This window comes from Orbicella franksi, chromosome 1 (assembly GCF_964199315.1).
Source record: "Orbicella franksi chromosome 1, jaOrbFran1.1, whole genome shotgun sequence".
Lineage (NCBI taxonomy): Eukaryota > Metazoa > Cnidaria > Anthozoa > Scleractinia > Merulinidae > Orbicella > Orbicella franksi.
Genome location: NC_138145.1, coordinates 34861550 through 34877147, shown reverse-complemented (window position 1 = coordinate 34877147; position 15598 = coordinate 34861550). Strand labels below are relative to the sequence as shown.

Below are 15598 nucleotides of genomic sequence, written 5' to 3'. Positions count from 1 at the left end.
CCCCCTTCATTCGGAAACTCGATGTAGCTGCTTGCAGTGCCATGAAACATGTACGCTCCGCCTGGTTTGTTGTAGGGTCCATTTGTAATTGCAACATCTCCCAGGGTTCCCCTTAGTTGCCTGTTCTCTTTTTCTGTGGCTTTATAGCGAGCATTCAAGGGGTAGAAGGCGATAGGTTCTGGAACAGCTAAGAGTAAAAAATAAACCTTTTTTTACATCGCCAGAAATAACATGAAAATACCATAGCAGTAGAAACATTCTATAGGACAAGAATTTCCGAGTTGGTTTTCTATGGTCATTTTCACCCGCCTTTTGGAGTTGACCATTTGGTGTCGAATCTGCTTCTGCACAGGACTCATATGGCCTCAAAGGTAGCTAACAGCTGGCCACATGAAAAAAGTGAACTTTTTTTCCCGGAGACCCTACCACTCAACACAAGGGTCCTGGGTATTATATCATGAACACTTACCTATTATTGGACTAGAACGTATCACGTGACTTGCCCCAAAACTGCCTAACTCCCGATGGCTAGCCTGCGTAGCTGCGGGATTTTGTGCGTAAGAGCTTTTGGTTTTGGCGGCGAAACCGAGAGTGAACGCGAGTGGCAAAGCCACGAGGGAATTGGCGAGGAGTCAAGTTAAATTTCACTCATTGGCTTAGGATCACTCGCTCACGAATCCCGCCACCTAAGCAGGCTACCCCATGCAGCTTGAACCTGGTAATCTCACTTAGCAAGGAATGGAAGGCCTTTCGAGTTTGTGGAGGGGGACAAAGTTTTTGTTAATTATTCCTTACGTGTTCAAGATAAAAACTCCTTTGGGCACTCACATATTTCACTTGTCTTAAAGGAGGCTATCTCGAGGTAAAATTCGAGAATTCAAAGCTTTGTAGGGTGTGTTGCAAAATTGCAAATTTGTATCGTTTTTCAAAGTCATTATCTATGTCTATAGATATCGTGCAATCGTTATTCATTGTATTGATTGATTATCTGTATCAGCTTCTATCGTCCCCAGCAGTCACTCATACAGATACACGCCTACTCGCTCTAATCAGTTTTGGTTTTATAGTTGTTCGAGAAATATCCCTCTTCTGTGCCTCGACACGTTTTAAAGTGATTATCTCAGTCATAAAAGCATCAAACTCATTATGGATTATCATTTCTTACAGGGTGGCACAACAGCTGAGAACTCCATTAGAAATCCTCTGTTTTGAATTTTGCTGTTTGAGTGGAATCTAATCAAGGCGTAATTTCCAGATACAAGAACTGTCTTTCCAGTCATGTGACCACAGTACTTGCCAAACACCCGGCTCTTCTCATTGGTAATCTGTAAATAATCTCGGCTACAAAGAAATGAAACATAAACAAGTGACGTTCTTTAACAAAGGGTCATTTCAACCTGGAACCTAGATTATTCGTTCCCCTACTAGCACTCGAGAATCGAGCAACCCTGAAAAGCACTTATTAGAAATCTGAAAATATCCCGTTTCCGGTTGAAACGTGCATTCCTAGCTAAAATCATGTACCTCAGTCAGGTTCCTGTTGTTTTATTCTGGTCGCTTTTATTGTTTTGTTTTTTTCTTTTAAACCAATCAAAATCGATCCTGCAACAGAGCTCTCGAGAGTCACTTGCTTGCGCAGAATTGAGCGAAGAATCGAGATACGAGCTTGGAGATCACTGGGAAGTGCATCACGCACGCGCATGTCATATTTATTCCTCTAGCCATTTTCCTTATGAGCGGAGTGTGTACTGAAAAGTCGCGTAATTTCTTACTTGGCAATATGTTAAGTTAAGTTTAAGAGTACGGTAAGTGTAGCCGACTGTGCTATTGTAGTTTCTCACTTCATTCTCGCGCTATAAAAACTGAGTAAATTTATAGTAGTGTTGTTATGCAAATATTGTGAGGTTTGGTTCAGTGACTTGTATTCTATCATTCATCAGAACCCGAGAACGGCAAGCGCGAAAAGTGTAAAGGTCGGCGGCACACACTAATAAGGACATGTTGTGGCATCATGAAGCGGGGACCAGCCCCTTCGCGTGTACGCATGGAACCCATGTTACAGGGACAGTGAGCAAGCTTGTGCACACGAAGAGGGTATTGGTTCACTTCTTTTTTATAGCGGGGACAGTTGGCAAGAGCAGTGCTCACGATGCGAGAATTAAAACTGGGGCCATTACGTCCCTTCTTCCTTACCGACAAATTCGAACCAGCTGAATTTCATGCAACACTTTGCGTTGTCCTCGCAATATAAATAAATACATAAGTTAAAAATAAATGACAATATTAAGAGAGGAAGCTACCTCAGCCTTAGCTGGTTTCCTGGCAGGTCTTCTATCCTGGTAGAATTAGAATTTATAATGTTGGTTTTTGTGGAAGAAGGAAAGCCGGAGAACCCGGACAAAAGCCCTCAGAGTAAGGCGAGAACCAACAACAAACTCAACCCACACATGGCACCGGGTCGGAATCGAACGCCAGCCACATTGGTGGGAGGTGAGCGCTTTCATCTCTGTGCCATCCCTGCTCCCTTTTCCGCGCTAGCAAAACTTTCACACTAGGAAAATGTCGCTGTAACGTGTCTAACGTGTGCAATGTGTTCCCCGCTGTGTGCCAATCTTAAGAATCTAGATGACTATCTTTCCTCACGGTTTCTGTCAAGACTTTATCAGTCAAAAAATAATGATGACGATAAAAATAAAACATATATCTGGGCGATTTGATGGTTCTGTGTTGACATGACATGGCACCCTGCTGCAGAGGTTCATGCCACGTGCATGCGTGACGGGCTAATCTCCTAGCCAGGGGTTGGTCAGATGACTTCTAGCCGGTGGGACTGTCTTTGAGTTAATGCGGGCATGTTTTTGCAAATTCAGGTAGATATACATATTAAAGGCGCTACTCAGCCTTTACCATTTTCGATGCCATCGAACTTATTGATATTCCATAGTGAAGCGAAATCTTTTTGCTCTACTGTAAGTTGTGTTCCTGAAAGTATGTTAAATTATCTTTAGTAGTTTCATAGTGATTTCCTTCCTTTTGACATGCTGCGAATAAAATATAATAGCCAAACCCTTGCAGTAAGCAAAGACAAAGATGTGGTTGACTAGGGCCCCTTAACTTACAGCTACAATTTGGTTTCAGAATTTTTCGTCCTTGTTATTAAAAAGTTACACAAATTGAAAAACATTCAATTATTACTTGGTGATAAAACGAAGGATATTCAGCCTTACGCCGCTTTAAGAACTCGAAGTTATTGAAGGAACTGAGCACATGCTCACAGCTGAAAGGTTTCCTCCTACACTGGACCTCTCCCTACATTCACAATTTGTTAACACATTAAAAATCAATACTTACTCGCAAGATATACTATCCTCCAGGTAAAGTTCGTTAATGGTAATATTAATCACCATGCCTTGTGGAATAGGAACCGAAGAAATACAATCTGTATTATTTGGGTAATCGTTAGGATATCCGGGACTTCTGAGTGTATTTTCAATCACTGGACCACACCCTGCATGTAACAAATCAAAATATTAGAAAGACAGAGTTAATATCGACTGAATAGTTTTATTCCCTGCGACTGTTTGTTTCTATTGACCCTGAAAAGCCGCATCGGGGGAGTGGTAAATTAAGATATTTATTTTAATACTTATTTATTAATCTTTATTTATTTCTCTAACTTTTTTGTGTCAATTTCAAAACCCGTCAAGTGCCTATCAAGCCACTTCAAGGCACCAAAACACACAGATTCCTTCATCTCATTTTTAACTCGCATAATGAGGTAGTCATTAATCCCAGATATAGCTATGGATGTGAGGTTCACTCGATCCTTCGATTCCTGTTGGACTTTTTGCCAATCCGCTGACCAGTATGTTAAGGATTCACAGTCGAGTGCACCGCGCGATACAATTTATTTATCAAGTGATTTGTTTCAGTAGCAAAGCTTCTTATTCGTGGATCGTTTATACGGTCGACAGTGCATGTTTTTCTTTTTTATAACTTAAAGTTCCCACCGATAAACCAATTCAATTGTTTTTGTTTTTTTTTTCCATGACTTGGAGAAAAACATCACTTTGTCATGCCATCACGTGCCATCACGTGCCATCACATGCCATTAGATGTCATTGCAAATTGCTTCCAGAGGAACTTCAGATGAATTAACAAAATTTGGTCGCATTTTCATGAGAACATATCAGAAAGATTGTGAACGTGAAACAAATGCGTGCAGGCAGATTTCTCCCTCCTCGCGGGAAGGGATACGTACCCCCTCCCTTCGTCTGTTATGACTTACCATAAGTGTGTGTGTCAAATACTAGTCTCAATTCAGTGTACATGGAGGGTGACAAATGGTTTTTGCGTGATTTTTGATGTCCTTAAAATTAGTAGGGCGTCGCGTGATTGAGACCAAATTAGCCGCGTGACGCGGGACAGGACATCACAACGTGATGCGTGATTTGCTATTTTACAAGTATGTGACGCTTGATTTACCATTTAGATTTCCTTAATAGATGAATCTTTTTGGACTTAAAAGGATACCATTCATTAAAGGTAAATAGAGTCTTAATAAAGATCGATATACCGTAGAAGACGTGACATCATTTTCTGTTTTTATTTCTGAAAGAATTTCGTCCCAAACGGTTGAAACGATAAGAGACGTTAGTGTTTGGAGTCATTTTATGCCGCCCGAGAAGACGGTTCTGCAAGCAAGGAACCACTACGCAGGGAAAACATTTGTGTGCCACGTGCATTTACTGAAGGTCGTCATAAAACCCAGCTGAATTCAAAAGCCACGTTATGTCCTTCACAGTCATAATGCATCAGTCAATTCCAGCAGTGCCCATCCCCCCCCCCCCCGGGCTAACCCCCGGGCATTAGCATTTTTTTGAAAAAAATGGCCAAATTCCCGGGGTGGGGACACATAAGCTGTCTAAATGCCCTGGGGTGGGGACGAAGAAAGAGGGCAAATGCCCCGCCCCCGGGATCGTCGCCTTCCAACACCTCCGCAGTTTTTTAATTAATCAGTGAATAAAACGGTCATATGTTCAGTATTTTAATGCAACGGTAAGACTTCAAGGACAACAGTACGTGTTAGTTGATTCTGATTCTACTTATTTCTTTATATTTGTTTTTAACAGTTTGCTAAAGGATAGCTGGGATTGCAGCGGACGTGCCCCCAGCGGCGAGCGATGATAGGCGCCTGTATTCGCAGGCTACTTTTTCTGTGAAGAATCAAGACATTTTAAATGATGATGCATTGCATTTTAAGCTCGTAAGATCTGTCTTGAAGATCGCATTATTTGAATTCGCAAACCTTAAGTATTTTAACTCCACTTTCATGAATTTAAAGAATGCTAGGCTAGTTTTGAATGCGAAATGCGAAATAGTACTGTTCACTTCAGTGATTGTTTTGTGATAAACAAAATATAGTTCACCTTGTCGCTTATATTTATATGCTTACAAAGACCGAAGAAATATCTAAAAGTGAGAAAACATACCTTTAAAAACATCTGCAAGTTTCTCTAGTCCCTGGCGGACAAGCCATTGTTCGACAAACGCCTTGTCTTTCCCGATGAACTCATCCATGGCACTTTCCAAAACACATGTGTCGAATGTCCGGGGGTTGCCCCGGGGTACGCAAATGCCCAGCTCCCGGGCCGCGATAAAATTGCGGATGCCCCACCCCCGGGACTGACAACGTGAGCAAATGCCCCGCGGTTGCCCGGGGGGGGGGTGATGGGCACTGCTGGAATTGACTGATGCATAAAAACAATTGTCGCGCGTATTTCCGGGGGTAGAGCTTTGACACAAATATAAATGCCTGTATCTCAAAGAATAGCAAAGGTGCATGAGTTGCCAGTAATCGGATACCCGTGTTTGCGCAAATAACTCTGGGATCGTCAGGGGGCAAACATTGCTAGACGCTAGAAGGAAATGTATGACGAAAAGTTGTTTCCAAGTACAAGAAAACGATTTTTGAGAGAGATCAACGCTTTTTCGCCGTCGTTTTTATCGCGAATGGATTTGGGCAATGTTGATATGTGGAATATGTAAGTTTTGTTTGAATAACCGTGAAATATGTGACAAAATCTACCGATAAACTCTGTTGCTTTCGTGAGGTTTATTGTGAAATTTACATCGCGTAATGGTCTGAAAATATTATATTAATTAGGTATAAATCGAGAGGAAATAACCCAGTAAAGCCTTTTAAGTTGTGTACAGGCTACTTTTGGCTTATTTGAAAGCTCAGTCATACAAATAATACTGGAAATAAGCCCGGTGGCGATCATTGTACTGTCTGGGGTTGATTTAATGACAAATGAGTCCGCGCGACTGATGCTGCGTGGCTACTGTGTTGCTCAAAGCCTTCGTTTTGCTTTTACAAGCACGTATTTCAGTGATTTTCCTTTTCTACAACAGATCAAGGGTGGCTCTTTGAATTTATCTCTGAGTATTTGTATTTAAAAGTGCCATTTGTGCGTGATTATGCTTTCCAATGTTTGGTGTTGACGGTTGAGTAAAATTGCCCGACACAAAGGGTAGTAGTTCCTTCTGCTATTTTCGATTTCTGTTTTAGAGCTTCTTTTCTGTATTTATATTTAACTTCTCGGAGGGTCTTTTCTACCATTTGCTCCGGGTAGCCTCTCGAGATCAGGCGTGTATTGAAATTTTCAATATTCTCCTTCAATGTATTTCACAATAAACCTCACGCAAGCAAAAGGGACTTTATCGGTAAATTTTATCACTTATTTCAAGGTTATCCCTCCCCAAAATTTTGGGCGTCGAAACAACTTTTCGCCATACATTTCCTTCTAGCGACTTGCAATGTTTGCCCCCTGACGATCCCAGAGTTCTTTCCGCGAACACGGGTATCCGATTACTGGCAACTCATTCATTCGCATCTGACTGTGCTATAGGAGATGGAAGTAACATGCGTGCGGAGTTAGCCGAGAGAGGTCTGGAGAGGTAGAAATCCCACCTTGCAAGGCTCGCTCCGCTCGCCTTTTTTTTTTTTTTTTTTTTTTTCATGCTTGTCGGGATCCAGGAGTCTACCGGATGCAGACCAAATCTCCCAGAATGCCGTTAAGTCATCACCACTTCTATTTTGGCCGATACTTGGCATTTTCAGGGTAAAATGTTTAGAATATTTGTCGATAGATTTCTGTGGTTGAATCGGCAGAGTTTTGTTTTTAATGACGTTGTTAGGGTTGAGAAGATAAAATTGTCAACATACTTACTTCTTTTTAAGTGATGCGTGATTGGTGAAAAACTGCTCCGTGATGCGTGATTTGATAGAAAAATTCAGCGTGATGCATGAGTGGACCCCCCCCCCCCCCCCACTCCCTTTGCAACCCTCTGCGTGGGGTTAGTTTCAAATATCTTATTTTCTCACCTCCTTTTATTACGAAGTGCTTTACATCAGTTCCATACTTGCTGGTGGCCACACAGGTGTAGTTACCTTCCTGGTATAATTTACTGCTTGCAATGTTTGTTGTGTTCATCACCACTGTAAAATTCCATATCAATGCTATGTATATGGGAGGGGTTCCAGTGGCTGAACATGGCACTTGGCTACCTGGCTCTACTCTCACCGCAGCATCTGAAACAATCTTGGGTGGCACTAGTAAAGTAATGTTTCAATTTAGTTAGCGCTGTAATTAATGTCATTTAAGGTTAATAATTAATAGTCTGAGTTATACTTAGAAGACTAAAGACTCACCTGTACAGTATTAAACTCAATCTGAAGTAAACTAACCGCTAACACCAGTACCCTACGCGAGAGAAGTCTTTTTTGCGGGGTCTATTTCTTGAAGTTCATTTGATACTAAAACTATACAAATCAATCATTAAGTCTTGGTCATCGTCTTTTGGTGTAGAAATAAATTACACTTGATTATTTTAGTTGATGGAAACTGCGCTTTAACCCATTTCTAACAAAGAAGCAACAACAGCAAAGAAACAAAATGACTACTCCTATTTTTTTTTTTTTTTTTTTTTTTAAAAAAGAATCCTTACTTACATGGCGATACAGTGTAAGAAACGCAGAATTTTGTTCTTGTCCGGACATTCACCCTATTTGGCCCTGGGAGAGAAGGTGAGGAGGGCGAGGGGAGGGCTAAGGTGCCTGGGCTCAATTTAAACTTTCCTCACTTTGTGACTTTCCCAAAATCTATCAGGGAATATTTAGGTCTGTCAATAGTTTTGTTACTCGCGTTGACATTTCTAGATCAACCATGTCTGTAAAGGATGTTTAACAGAAATTATGGTTACCGTATACAGTGGAACCTCGATTTAACGAAGTGCCAAGGGACTGGGGAAATTTGTTCGTTATATCGAGGGTTCGTTAAATCGAAAACCTCGATTTAACGAATTTTCGGAAAAACAACCAAAATGTTCGTTATATCGAGGTTTGTTAATAATTAATTTTCATCGGTGTTACGTAGCACTACCCAGCATTTCTGGATCTGAACAATTACTAATAAGCACTCTTTCTTTAATGTCTATGTAGCTATGTACTGTACAGATATGTACATAGCTACGGAACTAAGAAATTGCACAGGCAAACAAAACTGCTTAAAACTACATATAAAAAAACATAAATACACATCTATATTGAGACGCTAATAAAAGATTACTTCCAATGGAGGTTTTTTTGTCATCAGTAAAAAATGCGTCCTCCGTTTAAGAAAAATGAACATGGTATTAAACAAAACGGTAACAATTTTAACACTGTTCTAGTCCAATTAGGACTCTTAATCAAAAAATTCTTTTAGTGAAGATTGTCTCTGTGGTTTTGTTGCCATTCGTAGGAATGTATCTTCCATAGAAGAAAGGGAGCGCAGCAATTCCTTTTCTTTTGCACTTGTCTTGTCGAATGACAAAATCGAATTGCGAAGCCCTGTCACAGCCTCGCTAGCTTCGACCAGATTAAGTGGTTTTGGCTCCACTATAGAGATGTCTGCGTCTGAATCTCCTTCATCTTCTTCTTCCTCATGACTCATCGATTCCACGTTTTGGACTGCCTTCAGGGCTTCCCGTGTTACATCTTCCTCCGTCGGTTGGCTTTCGGTTACAACATTGTTATCAAGGGATACAAAGTGACTGAATGATACCTCTGCAAGAGAGGGAAAATGGTGGGTAATGTTTCCCCATAGACCGACACCAGTTTCATTGGTATCTTCATCTTCCTCGTCTGACTCAAAAGGATCGTGTGAGGGCTCCGCTACTTCACCTGGGAATCCTGCTTTTTTCCAGCAGTTTTTGATTGTCGTGGTGCTTACATTGTCCCAGGCTTTGGCCATCATAAAGACAGCATCCTTGAGGTCGATTTCTTTGACAGGTTTATTGCCATCTAAACACTGTAACATCCGCCTGATCATTGTCTTGCGATAATTTACCTTAAGGTTCTGGATTATGCCGTGGTCTGCCGGTTGAAGCTTGCTTGTGCAGTTAGGTGGAAAGAAGATGAACTTTGTGTTTGTCTGGCCATTGACAATAACATGTGAAGTACAGTTATCTAAAAATAACAGAATATGGCGGTTTGCTACTCTCATTCGTCGGTCAATTTGACGGACCCATTTTTCAAACAAAACGCTGTCCATCCAGGCTTTTCTTTGAGACTCATAGGTCACGGGGAGCAAGGTCATGTTACTGTTCCTAAAACACCTGAGTCTGGCATATTTCCCTATCACAAGTAGGGGTAGCTTCTCTGTGCCATCCTGGTTGCAGGCCACAAGGACTGTCACGCGATCTTTACTTCTCTTACCACCGGTGCACTTTTCTCCTCTCAGGTTAAGCGTTTGAGTAGGGGTAGCTTTCCACATAAATCCTGTTTCGTCAGCATTGAAACGATCCTTCATGCTATAGCTGCGGCAAGTATCCGGGAGACGCTCGCTCCAATTTTCGACAATATCAGGATCTACGCTTTTCTCTTCACCACATACAGCTTGGCCTGTAATTCCCTGTCTTTCCTTGAATTTTTCTAGAAAGCCATTACTTGCCTTGAAGTTCTCATACCCTAACTGTTGTGCAAAATACAGGGCTTTTTCTTGCAGCAGCGTTCCACTAACTGGGATGTTCATACCTCGAGCCTTCCGAAACCATTCAGACAGTGCTTTGTCAAGATCTGGAAAAGTCGCCTGCTTCATCTTCTTTCGTTTGTCTGTGAAGAATCCTCCTTCATAGGCACTAATAATCTCATCCTTTTTCTTCATAATGGTCGAGATTGTAGACTGAGACAAAGGAGGATCAAAACGCTTTGCAGCGACAGTGTTTTTGTCCCCATCCTTGATTGCTTTACCAGTTTATATTTCTCTTCCAATGTCAGCACCCCTTCTCTTCTTGGTCTCTTTTTTTTGGACTGCGACCGCGATGTGGAAGCACTAGGAACGGGGACTGTTACGCTTTCTTCTGCTGCACTCTCTAGGCTTGCTCTAGGCTTAAACTGCTTTCGATGAAAAGTGCCAAATTCAACAGAGATATAGAGGCACAAAATACGGCGAGGTATTGCAGGACGTGCTGGAATTTTTGGAATCTAACACCTTTTGATTGCTCAACAGGGTATCATGTCAACTTTCACAGGAAATTGAAGGTCTCTCGCTATTCACCGTGAAACTAGCGACAGGTAGCGAAACGGTGAAGCGACTTGTTGAGTTTTAAAACAGACAGCAATGAGCAACACAACATATTCTTTTCGATCTTGTATTCGAGGCTGCCATGCGTATAAAGATATCTGGGATGCAGCTGTTGGTGAAGTTCTGGATTGTGAGGTAAGCCCTTAAAAGGAATCGTTTGTAGTTTTGACAGGTTATGAGCAAACTAAGTGATTTTACATCTATATTTTCTGCAGCACGAGCCTGACAACCCACACGACACCCATGCTGTTGCCGTTAAACGGGTTCAAGACCAGGAAGGGACAGAAGGGACGCTTCAGACCGTGGGCCATGTGCCATTGACACTTTCACGTGTCTTCCATTTATTTTTAAAGCACGGAGGGCAAATATCAGTGGAAGTGGCTGGTAAACGAAGAAATAAGGGCATTGGACTCGAAATTCCAGCAATTTATTCCTTTTGCCACAAGAAGCCATCAAAGATAAAGAAGTTAATAGAATTCATAAAAGACAAAGAGGATAAAGTCGAAATGTAGATGCTTTTATATGTTTGTATGAAATAATGTAAACAGCTGTAATGGGCTGTTGCCCTCGTGTTACAGGATTAAAGAAATGTCATCCTTGTTAGTTTGTTTTGCATTCATCTTACGTCACATGTTGACATTTATTCGTTATATCGAGGTATATTTTACGTTTGGGCGTCTGGATTGTGTTCGTTATAACGAGGATTTCGTTATATCGAGGTTCGTTATATCGAGGTTTTGCTCCATACATTTTACTGTAATTTTGGCCGGGCTGAAGAAAATCGTTCGTTATATCGAGGACTTCGTTAAATAGAGGTTCGTTAAATCGAGGTTCCACTGTACCTTTAGAGGTGTCTCACATTCAAGCAAAGTAGCGCATCCGGTTTTAACTGTAGATACCTAATCTCCCATATCAAATTATAGCTTACAAAGCTGTCTCACCTGTACCAAGAATTTTGAAATGAAATGAAATGTCAAATTTCTTACGACCTCAAAATGCGAGCGTCCGAATCACCTTTTGAAAGCACGCGTCAAAGCGAATTTCGTTTTTCGCTTATTTAATTTGTCCCTCAGTTTCCGGACCCAAAGCGCTAAAAACACATGGGTCTGCGATTTGCCATATTCAATTTCAGTGAAAAGCTACAGGACATTTTCGAAATAGGATTAAAAAAATTATGGAGTGATCGTAGAAAAATCGCTCTGGGAGAAAAAAAAATATTTGGAAATAATTAAACATTCGCAGACAAGTTTTGTTGTTTGTATGTCAAACTAGCTACTGTCCAAATTTGAGGGCAAACAAACAAATTCCCTCTGACTTGTAGCTTTCAAAAGCGATTTGATATAGGGGTTTAGGTATCTACAGTTTGCATCGGACGCGCTACATTGCTTGGACGCAACTCAGCTCTAAAGGTGCTCTAAAGGTACATACATGTTTGTGTTATTGAGATTTTGGATGTTATAAAGACATTTCTTAAAGAGTTTTGAAATTCAAGATGGTGATACTCTGATTTCGCTATGTTTCTAAACAAAGTTAAAATTAAGTTAGAAACAAAGAATTTGAGTATACCAAAACAAATCGGAAGTTCGCAACTACCGTTAATCCTCGAATAAGCGCCCCTTCGAATAAGCGCCCCTCCTATTGGCCAAAATTTAAAATAAGCGCCCTTCCCCTCCTCGAATAAGCGCCCCCCTCCCCTTCCCCCATTTTTTGGACGAGTACTGAGCCAAGAAAGGATGTATAGTTATCCCCGTGTAGTATTAGATTTGTACATTGTTTCAGTTTGTGAACACGTTGAGGACCGTTAAGTGAATAAGTTGAACACGTTAAGTACTAACGGTGCCGCGATTTAAACTTTGGGACCGGCTTTTTAGGTTGATAAACAGATTATGTTGTTTACGCGTAAACGATGTATTTAAAAAATGATCATGCCAGACCACGATTTGGGAAAAATTAAATAAGCGCCCTCCTCCCCCCTAGATTAAGCGCCCCCATCTTCTCCTAAATTTAAAATAAGCGCCCCGGGCGTTACTACAAAACCTTTGTAGATTTCCTGTAGTATTTCGTTATTTATTTATTGCAAAGATTTGCCTGCTGTGTGGTGTCGTGAGTGAATTTTGATATATGGCAGTTTTCTCTCTTATGGAATGATAATTTGTATCACACTCTATAAATTGTATTAGGTAATGATTGTTGTAATGAGAAACTGTCAATACCAAATAAAAGCAGATGGTGGACATTTTTAAATGTGACATCGTCCAGGCGTCAAATGACGACATGATGTCATGAGTCCCAGTCCCCCTTCCCGGCCTAACAAACCAAAAACAATGCTACATTCGCTAAACAGGCCTGTTAACAGTTTTTTAAGGTGGCAAAGATACTCAATATCCATCTTTATATAACAAACATTAGAAATGAGGTAAAGTACTTACCGTGTGGACCAGCATTGAAATATATCCGGAATCCCCTTCTTTCTACGCTACCGTCTGAGTAGAATTTTATCGATATCTGGTTTCCAGTTAAAAGAATGTTCTGCCCAGTCCTCTGGCCGCAGTACTTACCAACCATTATTCCGTCATTAACAATCTCTAGATAGTCCCAGCTATGCATAAGAAACGGAAATAAATGGCCGTTATTACCCAACTCAGTTAGTTCAAAGGGCCATTAACTAAGATAAAGCGATCAGATATCTCACTTCCTTCATAGCCAAGCTTGGTCGGGACTGTAATAACGGATATGACAATATACCACAGCTACTCTCATTTTCGCATTTTGTCTTATTAGGTCTATATCGGGGAAATGTGACATGCCGTAGAGATGGACAAGATGTCAGGCTGGCAAAACGGAGAAGAGCTTCTATTTTTTCCTATTCCGCTAGAACGCAGAAGCTTTATCTGCACTCAGAGCTATCAAAATGGCTCCTCCCTCAAAGTAAACACAGCAGTTCAAACCATGAATTCAAATGTGTTGCTTATTATGATGTAAAGGCATGCAGGGCGCCGCTATCATGATGAAAGTTTTACTTAACAACTGAGTTAGTTTATCGTCATTAACATTCACACAGTGTTCGGCAAAAGATTCAATGATTAATTTGTCAAGAAACTCTGAGAAGTGTGTTAACTTATTAACTGAGGTTGTTAAACAGCTTTTCATAACATTCGGCTGTCTTTTAGTTGAAGACAGCACCCTAAATTAACCAGAGTTGCCTGTGTATCCCCCAGCCCCACCAAAGGACATTGCAAGAGTCTAAGATTCGATCCGAGTTCTATTCAGTCCTTTTTCATAAAGCATGAAGATTTTCATCAAATTTCATTCACTCCACTCCAATTAATCTTTAACAAATTAAAGGAAGAAACAGATCATGTTGTAGACAGCAGTAGGTATACAAGCTTGAAGTGACAGCTATGTGCTTACCCGCATGATCGATGATCCTCCAATTCAAAATCGACGAAGGAAATGTTCATCGTCATGTTGTGTGGTATAGGAATCGTATAACTGCAGTCCATATCTCTTGGGTATTTGTTAGGATATCCAGGACTTTTTAGTGTGTTATTAACCACCAAACCACATCCTGGTTAAGGAAAGGTATATATATCATATAAATTACATATGTATATAAGTTGTCTTTGAGAAAACACATGGCTCAACAGGTATGCATAGGATAACACCAGACCATAAAACAAGAATACTGAATACTGTCTCAAACCCTTCAGAGGCCAGCACCAGGTAAAGCGCTCATGCCTTAGCCACCAAATGAAAATAGGATAATGGGGATATAGCTACAGATACTCTAGCGTAATGCCACGTCATTATGACGCATTTACTTGATTTCATTGGCCGAAGACATCTTTCGTCGATGCTCCCATCATATTTGGGAGTGTAGTTAAGCAGAAATTCATTAGGTTGGAATGTCTACCAGCTTTGGTTATCTGTTAGTGGCACTTCCAGGGAGTTGCTCAGGGGACTGAGCAGGTGACCACGCCTCCTCTCCTCCCCCCTTCCTCCAACCCCTTCCGCTCTTATTAACGAAAACACTTTATGTTCAAACGGCTCCACCTTACTTTAAGACGCGAGGGCCTGGAAACTTTGGTTGTCTAGCTTACAGAGCGTTATCTTAGCGGCCATATTAATAGGAAATTTTTGCACTCTTTAAAAGAGAGATATGGTCATGATCATTTGAAAATGCTCTATTAGGAGGTCTGGATCTACCACCGTTACCAACAGCAATGGCGTCATTATGAAACCTTTCAAATTCTGAAAGTAAGATTTCTTCGTTTCTTTAACAGCAACTCACGAGAGCATATATAAAGCGGTAATCCTAGACAGAAAGAATCGATGCCATGACAGTCGTGACTGTAAACACTTCAACAGGAAGTGAATAGAAACGCCTAGATTACATCAATATCGTAACACTTTGGATGAATTGTATACCAAACAATGTTCCTTACCATAGCACAGGCTATGGTTTTGGAATTAATATATGATTAGCTTTAATATATAATTAAGAATTAGATTATGAGCTCGAGATTTCTATCGCTTGATAGTTCACAAGGGCACAACTCGAGTCAGCTGTCACGATTGGAATTCGAGAGCGAATGATCTCACTGTTTTACCATAATGTAGTTGTCGTTCGAAGCTGTGTATTACTACATTTCTTTCATTTCTCCTCTCCCGTACATCTGTTACAATCAACTACGACAATTAGAAAAGATGGCAAATCGACACAATATGTCTGCTTACCTTGTGTTGCGTGAGCACCTTCCTTATCATTCAACAAGAGCACGAGCACTAAGAAGAGCATTTTCATGATGTAGAAGTCTTTTTTGTCTCACAATCTGTTGCCTTTTACTTGTTAATTGCCATTTCTGCAGAGAAATGATTATCAAATTAGCTGGAAGAAAGCCTGTCAAAGATTCTTGGGGAGGGGGAGGGGGCAACCGTGTCAGTTGCTACGTATGATTAAGGGAAAACCC

The 15598-nt window shown here is 40.9% G+C and overlaps 1 protein-coding gene across 1 annotated transcript in view; it reads right to left on the bottom strand.

Moving 5' to 3' along the window:
- The window catches only part of LOC145480784 (uncharacterized), a 55956-nt gene extending 40396 nt beyond the window's left edge, over window positions 1-15560 (bottom strand). Inside the window, exons 1-7 of the mRNA XM_081459112.1 lie at window positions 15366-15560; window positions 14040-14196; window positions 13058-13227; window positions 7388-7615; window positions 3352-3508; window positions 1166-1341; window positions 1-187 (exon numbers count right to left, since the gene is read on the bottom strand). The exon at window positions 1-187 is cut by the window's left edge and continues 437 nt beyond it. Of these exons, the coding sequence (XP_081315238.1) occupies window positions 1-187; window positions 1166-1341; window positions 3352-3508; window positions 7388-7615; window positions 13058-13227; window positions 14040-14196; window positions 15366-15432 (1142 nt within the window). The 5' untranslated portion in view covers window positions 15433-15560. The remainder of the gene's footprint in view (window positions 188-1165; window positions 1342-3351; window positions 3509-7387; window positions 7616-13057; window positions 13228-14039; window positions 14197-15365) is intronic.
- Window positions 15561-15598: the final 38 nt, after the last annotated feature.